At 42.0% G+C, this 15,799-nt stretch overlaps 2 protein-coding genes across 6 annotated transcripts in view; one reads left to right on the top strand and one right to left on the bottom strand.

Moving 5' to 3' along the window:
• Positions 1 to 13,011, bottom strand: part of COL4A6 (collagen type IV alpha 6 chain) — a 108,644-nt gene extending 95,633 nt beyond the window's left edge. The window contains exons 1-2 of the mRNA XM_030967763.1: positions 12,620 to 13,011; positions 12,497 to 12,545 (exon numbers count right to left, since the gene is read on the bottom strand). Of these exons, the coding sequence (XP_030823623.1) occupies positions 12,497 to 12,545; positions 12,620 to 12,633 (63 nt within the window). The 5' untranslated portion in view covers positions 12,634 to 13,011. The remainder of the gene's footprint in view (positions 1 to 12,496; positions 12,546 to 12,619) is intronic.
• A 128-nt stretch (positions 13,012 to 13,139) lies between these two features.
• COL4A5 (collagen type IV alpha 5 chain) overlaps positions 13,140 to 15,799 on the top strand; it is a 75,342-nt gene continuing 72,682 nt past the window's right edge. For 3 of the 5 annotated variants that reach the window (XM_030967758.1, XM_030967760.1, XM_030967759.1), the window contains exon 1: positions 13,140 to 13,465. In XM_030967758.1, the coding sequence (XP_030823618.1) occupies positions 13,376 to 13,465 (90 nt within the window). In that variant the 5' untranslated portion in view covers positions 13,140 to 13,375. The remainder of the gene's footprint in view (positions 13,466 to 15,799) is intronic. The other 2 variants (XM_030967761.1, XM_030967762.1) reach the window with 1 other exon arrangement.

The raw sequence follows: 15,799 nt of genomic DNA on the forward strand, positions 1-15,799 counted from the left end.
ATCAAGTTTCAGCCAAATGTATGACCTGGGAAAGGTTTCAAATTAGTTTTTTTCACTGAATGAATTTCAGCTAAGACCTTTGATAAAAACAGCATGGAAAGAGTAACTGAAAGAAAGAATATACTTTATTTGATTACTTTTAAAGCACACAGGCTTACAGAGTGCCGCAAATGGGAAATAAAGAATGAATTAAGATTTACCCAATTTATTTAGTTAGATAAGTTATCTTGTCTTAAGATATAAGTTGTCCAACTTATTGGTATTTAATCCAGCTACAGAAATATTTCCTACTTGCACCAAATCCCACACAGAACTGCCAAAAGGGACACAGCAGAGGCATCCCACTGCCCTCCATCCTCCCTCCACACACGTGCACCCACTCCAGGCCAGGCACAGCCTCTGCTAGGAAATGGCAACAGCAAACAAGATTCCTGACACCTGGCAGGCTTCTCTGCTGGAGTTTCTCACTCCATTTAACAGCTTTTCTCCTCCCACTCCAGCTCATCCAAAGACACAGCAATTAAAAACACTATTTAGAAAAGGTTAAAGCAATTACTGTCTGTTAAAAACTGAACTTTGTTCTGAACACTTAACTGGTGTCCAGTGTGCATCAAATATGATACAACCAAAACAGCAGATCCTGCAGGCCAGAAAGTATGATTTATATTTCTCTTTCCTGCTGTCCAGCTCTGACCTTTCTGAACAGATCTCCATTCAGCTTGTCAGATATCCTAATCAAACAGGTCCAGGTACCAATTACTTCCTACAAAGATGCAGCAAACCACACAGCTGACAGGTCTGAGATAATCCAGTCTCAGGAAAAACCATCTCCCGATTTCCTCTTCTGATTTCCTCAACAGTGTTAAATCAAGCATCCAGATGTTACATGACAGGTCCCTACAGGCAAGCATCTGACCTAAAAGCTGTGGAAGAAACCCTGATACTTTAAAGAGAATTTTGTTTTCTCCTCATTTCCTCAAATAAGCTTTAGGGAGAGAAACTGATATTTTATTTTATGTATTAAAAAATACCATGTGCTACTGTTAAAACAAGAGCTTTCTAAAGCTTGTAAAAACACTAAATCCTTGGTGCTCTTAAACCCAACCCTACTGTAATACTTCAAGGAAAAAATGTGGCATCACCTGTATCCCTGTGCAAAACACTACATTACTTTATGTTTTTATTTACATTATGCCTTTATAATTTGAACAAAATAAAGTAACACTGTGTTCTGCTTCTTTACACAGATGCTATTTGTTTGCTGCAGTCTAATTTTTTAAGTAATACTAATTTCTAGCCAGCCTCATGGCAACTGAGTGGAATACATTTAAAGAAAAGAACAAGATTTATGTAAAGTCTTCAGTTTTGTGAAATTAAAACTGAAATTCAAACCCGCATTCAGATCAGTTTTTACAAAATATATATTTTGTATATTATTATAATAATTCTCTATTAATATATATTAGAAAAGCTAGTAGATTAGTTATGAAACTCAAGAAAGAAAAATACTTGAACCACCTTAGGAACTTGAGGAAAACACAAATAAGTGCTCATTCAACTCCCCACTAAATTTGTTTGAGTGTTACCAACAGTTATGTGCCTGGAGGCATATCTTCCCCTCCGGGAGCAGCTCCCCCCAGCACAATGACTTCAAAAAAAGGAGAAATATAGGCAATTTTATTAAACAGGCATACAAACCACTGGAGCTGTATGATTATTTTACAGATAGCTACAAACATGGTATGGAGCATTTAAGAAAGTTACACAAAGCCATTCATCAAGCTATATTGATAATATAATCTAGGATTCTTTATGCCACAATCTTCTTTAAGTCCTCATGTTTTATCTACAAAATGCTAGCTTCCTGCCCTAACCATAAAATATCTGATAAAAGTCAATATCCTGCTACAGTTTCTTGATACCATCACACAGGAATTAGAGATTTCAGGCTTATCAAGAGCAGAGGCTGCAGTGGTTATAAACTCAGCAAGCACAATAAATTTCACAACTCTGTCATGCAATTGAATGAACTGTGGTGGTTTCATTTTACAGAGATAATCTGGTTCCAGACAGAATTTGAATTCCTTTCCCATAGTAGTTTTATAATAAACTTAATGGAAGCAGTTTGGCACTTCTGTGCAACTTTTTGGAGATACAAGTTGACAGTGGTGCTACTTTGATATAGTGTGAAGTAACATCTAAATAGGCAGGTTGAAGATGCCACTGACATTCGATATACAAGGAAAATCAGGATTACTCATGCCAGACATTAAATAAAATTCCAAAAGAAGGTGAGGCCCCAAGTGACACCCTATGTAAGCTGCAGACTAAATTCACAGTGACCTCAATTGAACACAGCAGCCAGAGTACAACTGACAGCAGGGTAAGTGCTTTGCAATCGACTTCACCTTTCTCACAACCACATCCACAGCCTTTAAGGGTCTTACAAAGCACTTCTACTGCCTATCTAGAAAAGTATCCACCCTCTGAAAAATTAAAGAACAACATTCTTCACAAAGACTAATCCTGCTTTTCACTTTTTAAAACAAAAGCAGATAAGGAAGTGCTGTAAATCTGAGATCTGTGAGCTGCTGGGCTGCAGAAAGGCCCCTCTAAACAAGTATGTCGTGGAGCTAGTCTGTACCTGTGCCTCACTGCACATTCCTCTGGCAAAGGAATTTAGGTCTGAAACCTGGTACCCCTCTGCCCTCCTCTGAGTGAGTTCATAACACCAGAATGAAGGGGAGGGAAGTAACTTTCTCAATGGAATTTCTTTAATGGAAATTAAAAGAACACATCTTGATGAAACAGATGCTTGAAGTATTTTGTCTGGTTATTCACAAAGAATACTTATTATATATAGAAAACACAGAACTACTTGAGGAAAATTTATCTCTGGTAAATTCTCTGGTAAATTCAATGTTACAATATAATCCAAATAAAATCTGTAGCCAATATCACCACACAAAGATGTCTGGGCTGACAGTCTTCTGTGCAGAGAAAACTGTAAAACAATCATTCCAAATGTTGACAGTAACTTAGTAAAAAATAAAAACTTCAACTGAACAACCAAAAAAACCCTTCAAGTTGCCTTTTCATAGCCGTTATTTACTTCTATCCAAAATACTTGGTAAACAGTTTGGTTTGTGATTCACAAAGCATCCTTGAATGGAGTTGAAAAGTTATAGCAGCACTGGAGATCCCATATAGATATTAACTAATTCTACTCAGCCACTGACAGACGGTAATTAAGACTCACTAGCTGGATTTTAAACCTTGCCCCTTCTCTCTGAAAGACTTGCAGAACTTGGCTGGATAGCCCTAACCTGAAAGATAAAAATCAAGCAGATTCTTTGGAAACTTCACAGTCTCACGCTTGGCCATAGAAGAAAGTGCAATTGAATGGTGAGTCTTTAAGTAGCCATAATTAACTTTTTACTGTTTTGTGCCTCATTGGTTAGAGATTCAAGCTTTCAAGACCTGCAAAGGCAGATGGTACAAGTCCCTCATTTAGACAGGAGCCTTAGGGCATACAAAGCACACGGTGCTACAGTTCAAAGAAGCAAAACTCGACGCATGACTCGAGGCAAAGTGTTCTTCACACGTCCAGGACAGTAACACAGTACTCAGCCTGGCCCAGTGCAAGGACACCTGAAAATCGCCCGGGGGTGAAAGACAACACAGCAACCCAATCAAAGCAAAACCTGCAACTTGGTTCTTTGCATTGCATAAGGAAATTGTGTGAAATTAATTTAATAAATGAACCCTAAGCAAAGGTCGAAACACATCAAATGTTGCTGTGATCAACAGGAATGCTCATTTCAGGATTCAACCTATCTTGCAACTCTGCACAGTGGAGGGTCTGCAAACACATTTTACCTTCCATGGAAAACGTGCTGCGCCACATGAGATGTTCTGTCCCAGCCCCCGGGTTGGTACAGTCCCAGAAGGGCAGACTGCAAAACCTCCCGTGGGATTTTCCACAGAACACTTGAGGAATGGGAGCTCCTGAGACTCTGCTGAAGGCTCCCAGCACTCCACATGCCCCAGGGCCAACACATTCACATGGAAATTGCTCCACTAAGAGATACAGGTCAAACCGCAGGCTGGAGCTCACTCTAATTATCTAGGCAGATTCTGGTTTAATCCTAACAAGATTATACATTCACAGAGATTAAGGTTGTTAAAAGTACCACAGAGCAAACCATATAATCACTACACTGAAGAGACCATTAACTATTCTGTTTATGGTCACCAACTCATTTAACTTTAAAACCTCTGTGGTATTCAAGGAAATTTTCTGTACTATTTGTGGTAAAAGTGGGCTGAAGATCTGACATTTACTTTGGTGACAAGAACACATTTGTTAAAGGAGTGGTTTGAAAGCTTCTTCTTTTCATCACCATATTAGCATATTCTCTCCACATTTTTCTTACATCATACACCTTTTCAAGTCACAGCAAAAAGCCAAGCACTGTATGTAGAAAGAAATTTCATAGGCTGTTTTAGCTTAAGCCAAAACTACTTTATTACGTTAAAAATGCACTACTCTTCCTTTGTAAAAATGATCACAAAGTTTACAAGAAGAGACAGCTGTTAAAAAAACGTGTTTCTGATGAAAATAGACAGAAAACTTTCACTAAATAGCAAGCAATGTGTTTGTGTCACACCTATTTCCCTAGCAGAGCAAAAAACATACACATTTCCAAAGCACCCCGGGACAAAGCACCTGACTTCTGGCACCCAGGGCTTATTAGAAATCACCTCAGTCATCCCACGAGACCAAGACTCAGCACACTTCTATCATTTCTGGTAATAAAGGCTCAGTATTCTCTATGCAAAATGCTCTATACACTGTGCAGTGCAACCCAGGACCTGCCAAGCTCACCTTCCAGCCAAATCCCCACTTCATATGTGCTGCACTTCATAGAGAGGGCATTTACAGAGATACACTGATTACACAGATAATGTTCCGACTTTTCAACCCCTCACACACACTTTGATAATAGTCTAAAACTTAACAAGGCCGAAGCTGAAAGCCTACAGGCTCCTTTTATGGAAAAGTCTGAGGAGTACTATAAATTCTTAATTTTCTAAGCTTGCTTTTTGTTCCTGCAGGCTATGTTCTTCCAGTTGAGTTACACCCTGCTTTGTGGATAGCTTTAATCACCCAAGTACAATACAATGATTCACCTCTCTATTGTTTTGATGTGTTTCTACTACAGTAGTAGTAATAATTCCAAGTTGTTTTTAAAGAAAGTTTTTAAAATATGTATTTTACAGAGCAAGTAGTATCTGCACAATACTTCACAGTAAAAGTTATATAAGGAGAACTATTACAACTTTATAAAGGTCCTGCTCCTCTTGGGGAAAGTCAAGCTATTACTCAGTGTGTCATTTCACCTATTTAACTTTGTTTCTGTAATAATGTGTTACAGTACATTTATATGTGCATTTCTAAAAAAAATGACTTGCCAGCGTACAGACTTAAAGTACTAAGACTTAAACAGACTTAAAGTACTAAGAGTAACAATTTCATCACTTCTTTTACAATTTTATCATTTTCTGAGGAAACTTTTTGGGTTTAAAAATTCTTTTAAGAACTAAGCACTATTTCATGTCCCCAGAGAGATACCTTACTACTTGTGAGGGCATGACCTTAATAAAAAATTAATAACTTCAATGATTCAAAGAAATGGATAAGCAATGTAAGAAACTGATTTGAAAACACTCTAATACAATGTGAGCAAGTAAAGTACATGCAGTAATTTTTAAAAGTTGGGAAAAGACAAAGCACTGACTTGTCACTTTAAAGTGATGCTGCTAGCAAAAAAGAGTTGGTGACATTTAATTTGTGGAGATTTGAAGAAGCACAGGAGCATTCATAAGTCTATTGCTTGCTTAACTTCACTTTCATTTTCCTCTCCTCTGATTTTTAGGTCAAAACCAACCCCTCCAAACAGTGCTAGAAATTAACCGATGCAGTTGGCTTTCGGCTTACTCTGTACAAACACTTCATCCTCATCTCTAGAAAGCTGCAGGTTTTGATTTATCTACCAGCCAAAAAAAAAAAACCACCGCTAAGAAAACAGTTAATTTTGCTGTTGCTACCTTGTTTCCAACCTTTCCTCTTCAATGGAAACAGAAAAGTGACAAATATGCAAAAGTGAAGAAAATGAAATGTTAGTTTCATATCTTACTTCAATGTATTGCCTTTTCTAGCTAGCTTCCAATTAGGCCAGCTGACCTGTGTTATCATACAGGGGTCTTGCCAGATGCTTGTGCCAAGCATGGAATTGTTTGCTCCTACACTAACAGGGAAAGCAAGGAACATTAGGTGCAAACCTCTCAAAGAGATTTGTGCAACAGAGATTCCTGGGTAACAGGCACTGACACGTCCTCCCTGCTGCTGGGAGTGAGGCATCAGAGAAAGCACTGCAGGATTAACAGCAGTGATCCTGGCAGCCTCCCTGGCTGTTAAAGCACAAAGGAGACACAGAAAGGCAGAGCAGCTTATGAGCACGTTGAGGCAAGGGCTGGAGGCTGTATGAAGTACAGCAGATTCCAGCCAAAGAGGAGAAAATAGAGCAGTGAGTGAATGAGACAAATTCAGAATACAGTAGCAACTGACATCTCAGTGGGCTGAAGCAAATCAGACCAATTTGGTTCACAGAGTTGATTCTCTCAGTGTTAAGGTAACCAAGTGAGCAGAGACTATGAAAACTGGATGGTGCTGGCTTAGTGGCCACAAGAGGTTGACACAACTAAAGCTAATCAAAATTCTGCAGAAACAACAAGTGAAGCACAGACCAGAGGGATGTCTACAGCTTTGTATCCATTTGGGTGTGAGCAGCATCAGAAGGCCAGCAAAGTCACCTCTGACCAGCAAGAACTGTTAAGAAATGTGGCAAAGAAGCCAAAAAGAAGCAGATCAATGGAACCATTCCTTTGACTTGGTATTTATGTTTCCTCTTTGTGTCTCTTCAGACCTGAGAGAAGAGGAAACCATTCCGAAAAGATGAATTTGATTATAAGTAGTAGGTTATTGTCAACAACTTTCTAAAGTAGTTAAACACAACTCCTGGGAACTGCAGCAACACAACTTCCATATAAATCACACCATCAGGGTAGGGGAAATCATATGGAAAGACTCAAGGCAGGCTGAACTGCAGAAAACCTGTGCAAAAGGCGTAGGAATAAATTATTTGCTTTTCCCATGTATTTTCAGATTTATTGCCTACACCTCTAAATTTCCTTTTTTGCAAGATACAGGTAACAAGAACTACATGATTCCACCATAAATGCTCTTTCTGTTCAGACATGTAAATGGAAATAAGCATTTAAAGCTCAGTCAGAGTTTATAGCCTTTCCAGGAGAGTGAGAGCCTTTTTTTGTTATATGGGTATCTAGGAAAAAAAGAACCAAAAAAAAAAAAAAAAAAAAGCCCCAACCGCCTAAAGAAATTAAGTTTGTGATGTCAGTGCCTGATCTCCTTTCCCACTGATCCTCCTCCAATAATAGCCAAGACTGCAGTCACTATCAAGACTGCATTTTGCAGGTACCCTCTAACAAGCAATTCAGCCTCCTTCTAATCCCTTTTGAAACAGACTGACCTTGCTAGAGCAATCCCTTTCACAGCTAACAACTGAAAAGATTTCATTCTATTTTTTTTTCCACAATAATAGTCCTTATTTTGAGACTTGATTTTTAGACAGCTTGAAAATAATCTATCAATGCAAGCTTTAAAAAATTCTTATTTTTATTTCTTAGTCATCACTATAACATTTAAACTGAGATGCAGGCATTACCAAACCCTACTCATAAAGAGATTCTCTACAGCAAAGATGGACAAAGAGGGGAGAAGCCCTAGCATGAGAGCTCTACCTCCTTTAGGGACACCAGCATAACAATAGCGGTTCTTAAGTCAAGGGAATACAGTGGCTGGTGCCAATGACTGTCCACAAGAGGAAATAAAATGGGAATAAAATGCTTCTTCAGGTCACACAGTGCCTCTCACACCTATACAAAAAGCAGCCACAGCCTTAAAAGTATAATGATATACAAAAGCTCTTCAGAATGCAATCACATGTATTTCTTCATTTCATAGCTGCTGTAACCTGACACAGCATCCGAGTGCCAAATAAAATCCCACTTGCTCAATTGTCTTCAGCACATAGGAAATATTCAGCAAATAAGCAATTACTTATTCAAATGGGAAAGTATATTCAGTTTTAAATGAAAATTTCCCCTAAAATGCAATGTCTTAGCAAGAGCTAGAAAATCAGCCCTTTCATCAACAATCAGTTTCTTTTCTTATTAATTGTCCTTATTTTGCTACAGAACCAGAATAGAATTCTTATTATTTTACCATAGACCTATTGTTATTCAAACTTGACCTCTGCAGAAGGAGCATTCTCAATGCAGTACTGAATCTTCACAAACAAGTGCCTCCACAGCCATGCATTCTTACAGATTAGAGGCTGCCTTGTCTGGTAAACAAATCCTGAGATTTATATTATTTTTTGATTTCTGAAGACTCCTTCCTTATAAAAGTAACTTTACTGTAGATACTAGTTTTTTTCCCAATAAAGTTTATGGCTACATAAAAATACAGCTGTAAAAGTCAAGTTACAGAAGGGTTGCATGCTTATAAATACTGATTAAAATGGCAAAGGAAAGGTCAAAACTTTATAAAAACCTTTTAATGGATAACATATTTGCAGAAACTGAATTGGAAAGAGTTACAGTTAGAGCTGCAACTCTGGTTTTAAATATCCATAATTAAACAGTTAATTTTTCTCCTCTGTCAGAGGCTCTGGAACAAAATTTATTTTTGGCCATTGAAAACAAGGAGTTGAGCTCAATTAAGCTGGCCCAGTACATACTAAAGGAAAAGACACTATGAACCATTTGTATCATAGATATAAAAACAATAGAAAACACACAGAAAACCTGGGATATATTAAGATATAGATAAATAAGATCACTTGGGCTAGCTTGTCATAAACTAGCAGAGCTTCAGTTACTCAAAATAGAGCAGACTTCTCAGAACTGGTTTTACACACAGTTTTTGTTTGCCTTACTTGGATACTGAAGATGTTCTGCTGAACAAGATACCAAGTGCTAGGAAAAGGAAGTGGCTCTAGTTAATCTGCACATTTATTAGCTAAAAAACCAAAAAGAAAGAAACAAAACCAAACAAAAAGACCACGAAACAACAAAAAAACCCACCCAGATCTGAAAGGGTTGCAACAGTACATGAAGTCCACTCACAGAAAAAATCTTACTGAGCTCCACCTGAGAGCTCAGTTGTTTCAACAGAACACATCTGACAATAAGTCCTTACAGTAAGTACTGAAAGTAGTTCTTTACATCAAAACTAGGATGTATTCCAGGTGTGCTCAACTACCTCAACATCAGCAAGTGAATAAATGAGGAGTTTCCATCCCACCTGTATGCCAGGGATGCTCTCAAGGGGGCACAGACTGGCTGTACAGGACTGCAGCTCAGCTGAGAGCTTTGTGAAGGGACATGAATCTCAAATTTCATTACAAGAGGCTGTCTCTCAGTTTAGTGACCATTTTCACCACATGCTCCACCTCACATTTATGGCATCCCTGAAACATCAGCAAAACTCCAATTATGTTTTTAAAAGTCCCTCTCCTAAAAACTCTGCTTTGCACTGTAGCTTGCCAGAGCCTCAGGGGAGGACAGTGATTAGCCAAGGCAAATCCCTGCCTCTCTTGAACTGTTCCAATATTTTGTGTTATCTCCCCTACCTTTGGACAAGCTTTTGTCACTTAGTGCAACGAACATCTTGAAGATGGCACTATGTTGTTGTGTGTTTGCACAGCATCTTGCACTGATGCTCTGGTTCATTATTAAAGAAAATTATTGATAATAAAAGACTGAAACCATTAATGAAGCACAGCTTCTGGAGGGACTCCAGGGTGAAAGCTGTTAGGGGGAAACTCTTAGGTCACTCCCAGCAACTGGTCTCCAGGGTAACAATCTCTCTGCCAAGTAACCCCATGTGCAACATCAAGTCATCCGTGTTTCAAACGTTTGCTTCAAGAAAACAGAGATTATGTTACAAGACTAATTTTGTACTGCCATTCAAAATAATTATCATTTATATCTAATAAAAATAATTATTAACTAAGATACTAATTCAGATACAGATTAAAAATCTTATTCTTACAGAAAGGGAGATGACCACACCTCATAACTGAGACCTCCGAATCAAAGCCAGCTTTGATACAAGATGCTGACCTGATGCCAGCCACTGGTCATGTCCACAGTACCATTCCTGAAGAGGGCTCAAGAACTTGAAACAACATTTTGGTGACGTTTCTTCTACAACAGGTAAGTTACTGAAATGAGACTGTTTAAAAGAAAAAAAATATGACCAAAGTTATAAATTACATGATCTTCAGCAACAAGAAGGCAGTCTCTGTGAACAGTCTTCTAGAAGTTGTTACTCCTTAACCTAAAGCTTTAACCTCCTTTTATTGACATCATACTTCACTATGCTCCAGCACTTCAAATTGTACACCACAGATCTATTAAGAAGTGTTTCAGAGATCCTAATATTCCTAAAAATGCTCTGTTTAGTGCAAGTTCAACCACCAGTATTTTTTCTTAACACCTTACTTTATGCTGCAAGGTGTTTGGATGTGTTTTTAAACCAGTAATACCAGAAAGTCAGTTATTAACCTACTGCTGTATCTGAATTTGACAAAAACATAGTTTTACTCTTCCCAGCTGGCCATGTTTGAAAGCATTTTAATAGAAATCATTAAATCCATTATCTGCTTAGACATATAAAGTACTAAGTATTTTATGGACCTATTTCTGATTCTTCTTCATATATTTAGACTGATTACACAGCAACTAAGATTTTCATCATCTTCTAACCCTGAAGAAAACTCTCAGGAAGACTTAGAAATATCATGTAAATATTAACTTTAATTATTGTGATTGACTTAATTGACAAGAGTCCCTTTATGGGCAGTAAAAGATGTTAAAAAGCTAACAGGAATCTGACTGCTTAAGAGATGTTGTTCAACAGGTATGGAGCAAAATTGGAGAAAACAATTGAAAATCTGCTGTTAGCTACATTTGCATCAATCAGCAATAATTTCACTACCATATCACATAAATTTATCTAAATCAATGCAAAATGTGGACCACATGTCTCAAAATAGTTTCAACATTTGCCTTTAAATACTTGCTTTATAAAAGTCATTTTTACCTGGATTCCACTGCAGTATGAACTTTTGGTAGAACAGTTCTTGGTTTTGTTGAATAAAACTCTCTAATCTTTTAATCTTTGAGAAGATTAGAGCTTGTAACTACCACCTGATCAGGATGATGAAATTCTACTAGTGCAATTGATTATGAAAAATACAAAACATAATCAAGCCTTTCCTATTTATAAAAAGTACAACCTCCTCTGCTATTAAAGCTTTTTCAAAAGATTTCTTCTCAGTTGCACAGAAAGGTTATGGATCCTTAAAATTTTAATCAAGATTAGCAAAAGCAGTAGAAAAACATTGGCTACCAAGCCAAGAACCCATGTTTCAACTGGTTTTGTTAGAAATCTGTCTGAAGTTGAAGCAAAATAAACATGCTTAAAACGTATTATACTAACATTCATTCAATATTGTATTTGCACTGTAAAATCCACACCACAAACATTATTGTCCAATCTTAATTTACATTACAATATAACAAAGAGGTGTTTTTGAACTGCTGACTGTATATCAGTTGGACACTTAATTTAGGCTACAGATTTATTCACTAGTTAAGGGGACTAACAATTGCAGATTCCAGTTGCCGAAAATCTATTGCCACACCAAAAAAGAAAATGATGAACATTTAAAAAATCTGTAGTCCCCTACTACTCTGTTTAAACATTAATTAGGAACAGCAAGAGAAAATCCATGTTTATGTCATAAAGTTGTCAGATAGATCATAAAGTCATTGTTTCTGTATACCAACTTAGAATTTAAAAAACATTTACTAATCCATAGTCATGAACGTTGATACAACACTTAAAAGCTTAATCCTTTAATTTCTCACATCTCTTTCACTTAGTTATGACGCGCTCTGGATTGGATCCCTTGTGCATAAGGACCCGGGGGGTCGGCTTTCACAGCAAGGTTTGAGAAGATGCTAAAAAAGAACTCAAGGCAGTCAGTTTCAAAGACAGACACTGATCACGCCATCAGACACCAAAAGCTGTTACACCGCATACGGACGGTCTTCCACCCAGTGTACTTTTCAGAGGCTAGTCAAAGTAAAGCAGACGAAAGGCACAAAGGAACTCCAGAGTAAAGGTGCGCGGCAACTAAAAAAAAAACCCGCGCATCTTTTAGAGGGCAGTGGGGATGCGTCTTTTTTCCGGCCGAAGGATGCCCAAACCCCGACAGTTTCGACCAGGCACGTTCACCTCCAGCGAGCACCGATGCGGCCGGGACCTGCACACACTTACCGCACTCGCCAGCTCCGCGCCCAGCCAGAGGAGCAGCAGCAGCAGCGCCCTGCGGGAGGCAAAGGGACACAGTCACGGCGGGCCGCGGCGAGGCGGGGAGGGGCGGCCGCGGCTGGCACTCACCCTGTGCGCCCCATGGCCCGGGCAGCCCACGGGGACCCGCACGGCGCAGCCGGGTACCCGCCGGAGGAAGAGGAGGGCCCGCCGTCACTCGGGGCGGGCAGGGCACGGTGCGGCCGTGTCGCGGGCTCCTTCCCCGGCACGGCGGAGCACCGGGGGCGCCGAGCGCCGTCAGTGGCCGCTCGGCTCGGTCACTGCTCGCTTCCCGAAGCAGCGCAGCCCCTGCAGGCGCTCACAGCGTGCCCAGGCAGGAAGTTTGCGCAGTCCCCGCCGAGGCGTCGCACCTGAGCGGGGCCGGATGGGCCGAGACTGAGCCGGGAGAGCCCCGCGCCCACCGCCCGCCCCTCCAGAGGGGCGACCCGGCACTGGCAACAACTGACCCCTTCACCCACCCACCCCTGCAACTTCCGCTGCAGAAAATAGTCCGGGGTCCAGCTGCCCGCCCGGTGGAGGTGCAGGGCGGAGAGAGGCGGCGCCAGCTCTTCGAGCTGACAAAACCGCGGCGCCCGAGGGAAGGGTGGGGGGGGATTGTGGCCTCCTCGGAGAGGGGCGGTAGCAGCGTGCCCCGCACCGCCCGCCCCCGGAGCGGAGGAATACTGTAGTCCCGGGAGGACTTGAGCCAGGAGAAGCGGGCGAGTGCGGCAGAGGGGCGGGTGCTGGCGTCGGGGCGGCCGGTGTGAGCCGCCTGCAGGAGCCGCGCTGTCCCGCCGGGCTATGCCCGCGCCTCAGGGTCGGCCCCGGAGCTCCTGAGCGGGCGGGATGGAGCCGCGGCGGCGGAGCTACAGCCTGGCCGCCGGCTGCCTGGTGCTGCTGCTGGGGTGCTGGGGGCCGCAGGAGGCGGCGGCGGCGGTGAGTGCGGGGCGCCCTCCTTGTTCTCCTCAGGAGCCGCGGTCCCTGCCGGGCGCGGCCGCGGTGTGGAGCCTTGGGGGGAGCGTTGGAGCCCCTTTGGGGCTGGGGTGGCTGAAGATGGCATCGCCCTGACAGGAGCTCGGTGGCTCCGGGCGGGGGTCGGCGAGGCTGGGCCGCGGGAGGGTCTCTCCGGCTGCCCGCGGGTGTTGGGGCTCCCGGGCTGCTCTTGCCGGGCAGAGCCCCGCGGTGCTGCCCCGTCGGACCGGACCGCTCCCCGCGGGCCGCCCGCGTCTCTGGGGTCGCCGGCGGCTCCGGGGAGGGAGGGAGTGCGAGGCGGGGGAAGCCCGGGTGAGCTTAGTGTGGGCTCTGAACCCGCTGTTCCTCCAGGACAAAGGAGGAAAGATTTCCCCTCCTGCCTTTTCTCCCCCAAAGAACTCCGTGGAGCGATGTCTGAGCTCTTGTCGCTGAGCCATCACCTGCAGCCGTGAGTAACACTCGGATGTGGCAGGGAGATGGAGCCATGTGGGCATGGTTTGTCGGAGCACTGTGCCTCACACCGGGACTTAGTTTTCTCGAGGGTTGTATTTCTGCTTTCTTAAAACTCAAGTGGAAGTGCTAGCGGAGATGGTAAATGTGTGCGGTGTGGTACAGAGCGCACGGGAGGCGGCCTGGAGGAGCCTTTGGGTCTCTGTGCTTGGAAAAGGGATGCTGTACCGGCTTCCCTGCAGTGGCAGGGCCTTGGGACTGAGAGGTGGGAGAGGTGATCGCTAGCCTCAGGTTGCAGGCTATTTGATTAGGACCTTTAGCTGTTAACAAGTGGTGAAATGATCTAAAGAGGCTCCCACTTTAACCTGCGTCAATTTCAGATTTTGCAGTCCATGTATATTTCTTAAATTTTTTTTAAGTTTACTTGGAAAGTGGAAAAAATATCCAGATTTCTGTTGTTCAGGACTCCTTTCTAGTTGAAAAGTCATAATACGTTATGGTAATAGGTGCAGAGTATAATTCTGCTACTCCCCCCTTCAATTCTGGAGTTAGTGCTGACAAAATCTTATTTGTCTTGAACTCTCCTTTGAAGTGCATTCCTTTACAGTGAAACTTTGCTTTTTCAGAGGGCAGATGAAAGGTCTACAAAGACCAGCCATAATATACTTCCTTCCTCTTCCACCCCTCCTTGCTGTGCCCAGGTGGGAACCCAAGTGTAAGTGATCCTGGTGTGCCAGCAGTGCTCACTGATATGGAGCTGCTCGGCTCCACATTGTCTGTGGCACTGCTCCTGCTGCTCTGCTCAGCAAGGCCTCAGCCCAGCCTGCCATAACCCCCACCCCAAAGAAGGACTCAGGCACTCCCACCTACAGGATTTCACTGTTTTAGCAGGTAGGGGTTGAAGACAGGGAGGTTTGTGTGCATAAATTTGGCCCTTTTCTTTCTGCATCCAAGCAGAGTTCTGTGTGTGCAATTACTGTGAATCTGTGGGGTGTGGGAAGGGGTCTGTGGTGACCCTGTAGGGAGTCCCCTACCATGGGAGAAATGAAGAAGGGAGCAAAACCAGTGGTAGAATTTCTGGTTCTTAACACCCCCTTGTGCTGTAGCCTCTCTTTTAGGATTTGCAATGAGATAAGATTAACTGAAGACCCAAGGGCTAAGTGGGGGTGGGGGAAAGAGAGAGATGCCTCTGTTCAAACTACATAAATCCCACTGGTCTTTTGTAATGTGGTTTTTTTCTAATGGTTTCTCAGTACTTTGATGTTCTGATGTTTTTGCATTTCCTGTGATAACACTAAATATTGCTGATCCTTGTTAATGGGTATCGGCAATTTATTCTACCCATTGTCAGAAAGGTTTGACTGAATGCTGCAGCAGTATGTTTGATACACACAGTCTCTTCTGTGAATTTTGTTTTGGGACCCTGTGTCAGAATCATCCCCCCAAAAGGGTAAATTTGGTCATATGACTTCAAGTAATTCTGGTGCCTTTATTCAAATAATACCTGAAATTTTTATTCAACATCATAATTCACATTTTCAATTAAAAAATGTGTATCCTCTTTGCTCCAGATCCTTGTAATGGTGTGTATTGCTATGTGATCAGTTACCAAATGACATAAGATAGTTAAGAGTCATCTGCCTGTGTGCCTATCACAGAGAAATCCCTGTGACTTATTAAAAAAATCCAAGGCAATGTTTCATACTGAAGGGGGGATGGATTTCATTGTTCAGATTTTATTGCTGAGTTTTCACAGCCCATAGTCTACACTTGGGGAGCAGCATATGGATCATGCTATGCACTCTTGTGCAGACTCATTGTTGATGTAAAGTGTGTAACTACTGATGA

Source organism: Camarhynchus parvulus, chromosome 4A (genome assembly GCF_901933205.1).
Source record: "Camarhynchus parvulus chromosome 4A, STF_HiC, whole genome shotgun sequence".
Classification (NCBI taxonomy): Eukaryota; Metazoa; Chordata; class Aves; order Passeriformes; family Thraupidae; genus Camarhynchus; species Camarhynchus parvulus.